This window comes from Raphanus sativus, chromosome 4 (assembly GCF_000801105.2).
Source record: "Raphanus sativus cultivar WK10039 chromosome 4, ASM80110v3, whole genome shotgun sequence".
NCBI lineage: Eukaryota > Viridiplantae > Streptophyta > Magnoliopsida > Brassicales > Brassicaceae > Raphanus > Raphanus sativus.
Window position 1 is genome coordinate 32,699,376 of NC_079514.1, and position 6,455 is coordinate 32,705,830.

Consider the following 6,455-nt stretch of genomic DNA (forward strand, 5'->3'; position numbering starts at 1 on the left):
GAGTTCTCATATTTGGTTTCTGATTTTAATGTTTTTTCTATTTCTTTTATAGCACGTACTCGTAATGTACGAGCCGACCTCCTTGCTAAAGGCGCTCGTCTTCGTAACTCTCTATTTTCCCATGTAAACTCTTTGATTCCGACGTGGTTAGCTCAACAGGCTAACCTTCTCGTCCTGAATTAATAAAGCATGGTGTTTGGTGTCAAAAAAAAAAAACTACGCCAAACCAAACAATCAATTCATCAACCAAATAAAAACCAAACAATAAATTCATCAACCAAATACTTAGCTTGTGCCCAGTCGTATTAGGTTAACGCAGATTAGCATTTTTTTTTATAAACAGTGATTAATATTGGTTGATCACTTTTAAATTTTCTTTTAGTCAAGAATTCAAGATTAGTGTAGATCTCTCTATCTATGTGTGTCATAGATCAGAAGAGAAGCTTAACTTGTAAATTATACGAGTTTGAAACATTATTTTGTTCAGAAAACATTTGTTATTTAAATTGGCCACTTGGGTTCCTTCTTACGATCGAGTGGTTGATTCCTTTAGATATTTCTACCAGGAACTTCTCATTCCTGGGACAAAAATTGGAGCGTATCAGTTGGTTCAACCTAGAACCAACGAGCCTCTAATTGCGTTGCAACAAGACAAGAGTAAGAAATACTGATTGAGGAGAGGATATTCAGTTACTGTAAGCAAAACTTGAGAGAAAGATAATTGATTTAACATTGCGTTTCCAGATATCAGATACCTAATCACGAACTGTTACAATCCAAAACAGCACAAACCAGAACCAGACAGCAGAACCAGACAGCAGAACACATAAGAGAACAATAAAACCCGAACCAGAAACGTAACGGTCTCACACACCTAATCTAATTACCAACCACCACCACCGCCGCCTCCTCCGTAACCTCCACCTTCACCACCTCCGTAACCCCCACCCTCACGTCTTCCACCTCCACCGTATCCTCCGCCACCACCTCCTCTTGAGGAGTAGCCACCTCCACCACCACTGTATCCACCCTCGCGTCTTCCACCTCCGTAACCACCGCCACCTCCGTATCCACCACCACCACCACCGCGGTATCCACCGCCACCACCACGTCCACCACCTCCGCCGCCGCTTCCTCGGGACTGAGCCTCGTTCACAGTGATGCTGCGACCGTCAAGCTCCTGTCCGTTCATCCCTTCGATGGCGTCCTTCATGGCCTGCTCATCCTTGAAAGTGACGAACCCAAATCCCCTTGATCTTCCCGTCTCACGATCGTTAATGATCTGTTCACAATTAAAAAAAAAAACAAAATCAGCAATCAAACACAACTTAATAAAGAACAAACGCATTAATGAAAATTTTATAAAACCGATCGATCTCCAAGCTTATAGTAGCAGGAAGATGAACGTACCGATTAAAGAGGAAAAGCAACAGTAACAGTAGTAGTAACAAAGAACATAGTAACAGTAATTTTCGAATCAAGTAACAGAGAAACACAGATCGGAACAGATCCGTCGAGGATCAGATCACCGGGGAGTCTGATCTCTGCGTGTAACGGACCTTGGAATCAACAAGCTCGCCGAACTGAGAGAAGGCGGTCTCGAGAGATCTCTCATCGGTGGCCCATGCTAGACCTCCGACGAAGCACCGGTACTCAACATCAGCGGACGCCATTGTTTTAAAAGAGATCTAGGTTTTGTAGTGAAGAGAGAATGTGTGATGAACTGAAGGAGACGAAGAATGTATTTATAGTGTGGGCTGTGATGATATTATTAACCCGAGGTTAAAGATATTTTATAGGTTGGGTCGGGTTTAGAGAGACATTGGTTAACTATGGTTAAGGAGTGTGGTTTAAAATGGGAGTTGTTGGGGACACATCACGTGACACTTTTTTGTTTTGATGCGCAGATGGACAGAGAGAGAAAGATATTTTTCTTTCACTTGTCTCGAGAAAATATCCACTGGGGAGAAAAATATCTGTTATTCGGAATGACATCTTTGCCCCCTTAACGTTCAAATTATTACTACTGTAGTATTCGATTGTTTCCGGCTAAACAACTGGGCTGGACTTTATTGTTTCTTTCTTAAATAAGAAAATATAATTGGGCCGAACCATATCTCAGGCCCTAGAACTGATATTAGGCCGAGAAAATGCAAAAATAAATGTTGACAGTGGGATTTGAACCCACGCCCTTTCGGACCAGAACCTTAATCTGGCGCCTTAGACCAACTCGGCCATATCAACTTTGTTGAAACCATTTCTAAATTGTTTTTATATTATTAGATCTATGATAGTGAGAGTGATTCTATTATTGACGATGAATTCTGATGTAGACTTCCATGAACTTGCAGGTAAATGATCTGAGATCCAAGTTGGAAGCAGAGTTGCTAAGAAGCCATAACTAATAAAATCTTTCAGAAGTAACCATGTGTTTGGGGTTTTTATTTGTGTATCTGCAATAACATTCTCTTTCCCTATATGATCAAAATGAAAATCTTGGTTTAGTGATAAATCAACCCAAACCAGTGGGTTTTGATTTTATCCATACATGCCGGACACACGAAATGTGCACAAACTTGCTTTCCTAATGAAATTTTAGCTGATGAATCAAATCTGGCATATATAGTACTCTGAGAAGAAGAAGAAAAAAAAAATGATTTCAATACAAATTATATGATCAAAATGAACCCATGGTTTAGCGATGAAACGAACCAAACCGGTGGTTTGATGGTTTCCTTATAAAAGACAAGTTCAAAAACCGATTTTACGCTCTCTTTCTTAAATGATCATTCCGCTTCTGACGGACTTCACAAAGACGATGTCTCAAGTCCCCGACGCCTCCAACGGCAACGATCGTAACAAGAAACCGCAAGAAGAAGAAGAATTAAAGATAAGCTTCGCCGACATCCCATCCGACATCACCGAGCACTGCCTCGCACTCACCAGAAGATGCCACTACCCGAACCTCTCCCTCGCCTCCAAAGACCTCCACCGCATCCTCCGCACACCAGAGCTCTACGAGACGCGCACCACCCTCGGCGTCACCGAACCCATCCTCTACGCCTCCATCGGGTTCCCTCCTTTCGAGAGCCCGAGCTGGTACACTCTCCATGCCGATGACCACGTTTCTTCACGCCACCTACGCAAGATCGCGTCGCTCCCTTCCCGGCTCCTTAGCGCCGTCGCCGCCGTCGGAACGGAGATGTACGTGATCGGAGGAAGCGTCGGCGGGAAAGCCACGTCGGACGTGGATCTCATCGACTTCAGGTTCCACACGAGCCGCTCGCTCCCGAGCATGAAGAGGACCCGCAGCCGCGCGGTGGCCGGAGCTATAGACGGGAAGGTTTACGTCATCGGAGGTTGCAGGAAGAAGTCTGACGATTGGGTCGAAGCTTTCGACGTCAAGACTCAGACGTGGCGTGAGATGCCAGGTGTCTTGCCACGTGCTCACTGGGAAGGACAGTTCGTGACGAGCGCTGTTATGGACGACAAGATCTTCGTTTTGGACCCGAGTACTTGTTTGGTTTTCGATCCCAAAGTTGGGGTTTTGGTTGAGTGGGAAGATGGAGGTGAGCTTATGAGTCTGTGGCAAGCGTCGTCGTGCGTGGTTGATGATATGTTGTATAGCGTTGATCCTGGGCGGTCTCTTAAGTATCCGATAGTTGTGTATGATCCGAAGGGGGAGGTGAAGAGGTGGAGACCGGTTTACGGTGTGCATTGGGGGAGAGATTGGCCGTCTTTTAGCTCTTATTACGACTCTAAAATGGCGAATCTTGGTGGGAAGTTGATGATTCTGGTCTGTAATAAACCCTGGTCTTGCTTTCAGTACGGGAGAAAAGAGGTTTGGTGCGTGGAGATCGGTTTGGAAAGACACGGAGATGAGATGTTTGGGCGTGTGGAATCGACTAAGCTGGTGCTTGTGTCCGAGATGTGGCCTTCCATTGAGCTTTCTCGAACTGTTACTCTTTGATGATGCAGGTACGTGTCTCTGTGATGGGTAATGATGTAGATGCGCACTGTCTTCTAAGTCTCAAGGCTTAGTTTTGTTTTCATGAACTTGCAGGTGAAGGATCTCCTTTTTTTTTATTGCATCTACAGTTTAAGCAGCTTGTTGATGTGATGAGAGCAAAATATATATGAAGCAAAGTGTCTGTCATCTGAAACCCCAAGTGTGCCATTCTTTTTAGCTGCCTTTGTAAATGGATAATTCTTGTTGAAATGCTTATTTGGTCATCTGTGTGTTTTACATATACAATAACTCCTCTGCGAGTAATTACAATCAGACAATTTACAAAGGCTATACTATTCTTATGGAAGATTTCTTCAGCTGCATATATATAGTAGGCCATTCGTTTATTGCGTCACTGTAGTATTTGTTGAAATGCATCGGGTTTTAAGCTTATATTCCCTCTCCAAGCAACCAGTAAACGCTATTAAATATAACAACAAAAAGCAGTCTGCTTCTACTATACGAGCAAAATGATATCTTGTTTTGGTGAATAGAGAAAAAAGAAAACAAAACCAGTTTCGAAAACCAGTGGTTATGAGCTTATGCTATCCATCTTTATGTTGGGCACTTGGACCCAATAAGATAACTTAGGATTTGAAACAAGACCCAACAGAAAAGAAAAAAAAAGGTCCCACCGAGAATTGAACTCGGGTTACTAGATTCAGAGTCTAATGTCCTAACCGCTAGACCATGGGACCATCTGTGTTTTATGGTTTTATAAACCAAAATTAGTCTACAACACCTCCCTGCTGCTCTGTTTCTCTCCACAATCACTCCTTCCTCTAAGCTTCTCTTGAGCTTAGATTCTCTTGTGCCATTTTTATGGTTAGTTTTTCCCGGGACATGGGTCTTCCTACTGAGGCAATTGGAAACATGTTAGTCAACTTTCCTTCTTTACTAACCAATAGCCTCTACAGGAAAATCCAACCCGTGGTTAGTATAAAACTTGATCAGATTCTTTAGGTACCCACTGGAACGTCGGATAATCCCAAGGTTGGAGACTGACGCATGCTTTTTAAAAGACCTGAAGTAGCAACATCTGATGATGAAGCCATTTGAAATAAGATTTTAAGAAGACTTATCAGGTTTCAGTGTAATAGATGAAAGTGAGACTTTCGAATCAATTTATAGAAAACGGCACGGGAGAGAGTGAAATATATTGTTTCCCTTGAATCCCCTACGTTGTATTCACATCAATATATAAAGTACATATGGTTTCTACAAATCAGGGATCTTCCCGCATATCTCTCTAACTATGTAACAACTGAGAAATATATTCCAAGAATATTTTCGGTATCTAACAGAGTAACAGAGAGGTTAGGGTTTTCGATTCTTTTTAAGAAAAATAAATATTCAAAATGCTAGATATCTATTCTACTAATTTAGTAGTATGACCAATTGATAATAGTTGAGTTCAATTTAAAAAAATACATAGAACCTATAAATATAACTGCAACAACCTATATATAACTGTTTATATGCCGATATATAACTGCAACAACAACAAAGAAGTTCCGTAATGATCAATTCCTATTTTTTTAGGAATATCATATTTTTTTATATCAAACTCCTTATCATGAAATTTAAACTCCTATTTTAAAGGCCTATTTATATCGAACTCTTTAACATACTAATCTCAATTTCAATTTTTGTATATTTCTGCAGCTATATTTATAGGTTAAGAGATGTGAGAGATAAATTAAATATATCCCAGAGAAAAATAAGATATTCAGAGATATAATTGGTTACAGTCTCGATTTTATAAAAATTATATATCTTAAAAAATATAAAACAAAAATATATCCGTCCTTTTAAGGACGGATCATATATTGGGTTCAACTATTTGAAAAAATCAATTTGCGGATGCGGGTTATGAGTATTTTATTTGGAGTGGGTGCAGATTGGTAGATTTTGGATTGCGGGTACCCGCCGACCTGAAAATTATTTAAAAATAAAAAGAAAAAGAAAAGTAAACACTTTTTTAAAAATATGGTAATTTAAAAACCACTAAAAATTTAAAATATATTTTTTATTCTAAATATAATTTTTATATTTCTATAATAATCAAATTAAATAATTATTTTTTAAAAAAATTATAACCCGCGGATAACCGTAAAATTAAATGGGGCGGGTGCCAGGTCATTTTTTGACCAAAACAAAATTGAAACCCCCGGATTGGCGGATTCGACCGGCAATATACCAGATAAATTTTTAAATTGCTATTATTTAATAAAATATATTTGGATTAAAATTTATACACAAATATAATTACAAAGAAAAATACAAATATAATCACAAAAAACACAAATATGAGAATTATATTAAAACAAAAATATACCCGCCCTTAAAAGGTATATTAATTCTTTTTAAGAAAAATAAAATTTTGTTCAATTAAAGATAATGAGGCAACTTAAGAGCATGTTAAACAGGTGGTCCGATATCTACA

General features: G+C 39.7%; 2 protein-coding genes and 2 non-coding genes across 4 annotated transcripts; 1 reads left to right on the forward strand and 3 right to left on the reverse strand.

Moving 5' to 3' along the window:
• Positions 1 to 706: 706 nt before the first annotated feature.
• Positions 707 to 1,730, reverse strand: LOC108848990 (glycine-rich RNA-binding protein GRP2A). The gene is made up of 2 exons (XM_018622472.2): positions 1,560 to 1,730; positions 707 to 1,282 (listed from the first exon to the last, which is right to left on the reverse strand). The coding sequence occupies exons 1-2, from the start codon at positions 1,671 to 1,673 to the stop codon at positions 884 to 886; spliced, it is 513 nt and encodes a 170-aa protein (XP_018477974.2). The 5' UTR covers positions 1,674 to 1,730; the 3' UTR covers positions 707 to 883.
• A 433-nt stretch (positions 1,731 to 2,163) lies between these two features.
• On the reverse strand, positions 2,164 to 2,244 carry TRNAL-AAG (transfer RNA leucine (anticodon AAG)). Its single transcript has one exon. It is a non-coding gene; the product is annotated as a tRNA-Leu (tRNA).
• Positions 2,245 to 2,789: 545 nt separating this feature from the next.
• LOC108850756 (putative F-box/kelch-repeat protein At2g29810) lies at positions 2,790 to 4,301 on the forward strand. Its single transcript, XM_057007347.1, has 2 exons — positions 2,790 to 3,978; positions 4,064 to 4,301. Exon 1 carries the CDS (start codon positions 2,819 to 2,821, stop codon positions 3,968 to 3,970), a length of 1,152 nt encoding a protein of 383 aa, XP_056863327.1. The 5' UTR covers positions 2,790 to 2,818; the 3' UTR covers positions 3,971 to 3,978; positions 4,064 to 4,301.
• Positions 4,302 to 4,635: 334 nt separating this feature from the next.
• TRNAQ-CUG (transfer RNA glutamine (anticodon CUG)) lies at positions 4,636 to 4,707 on the reverse strand. Its single transcript has one exon. It is a non-coding gene; the product is annotated as a tRNA-Gln (tRNA).
• Between the last annotated feature and the right edge of the window lie 1,748 nt (positions 4,708 to 6,455).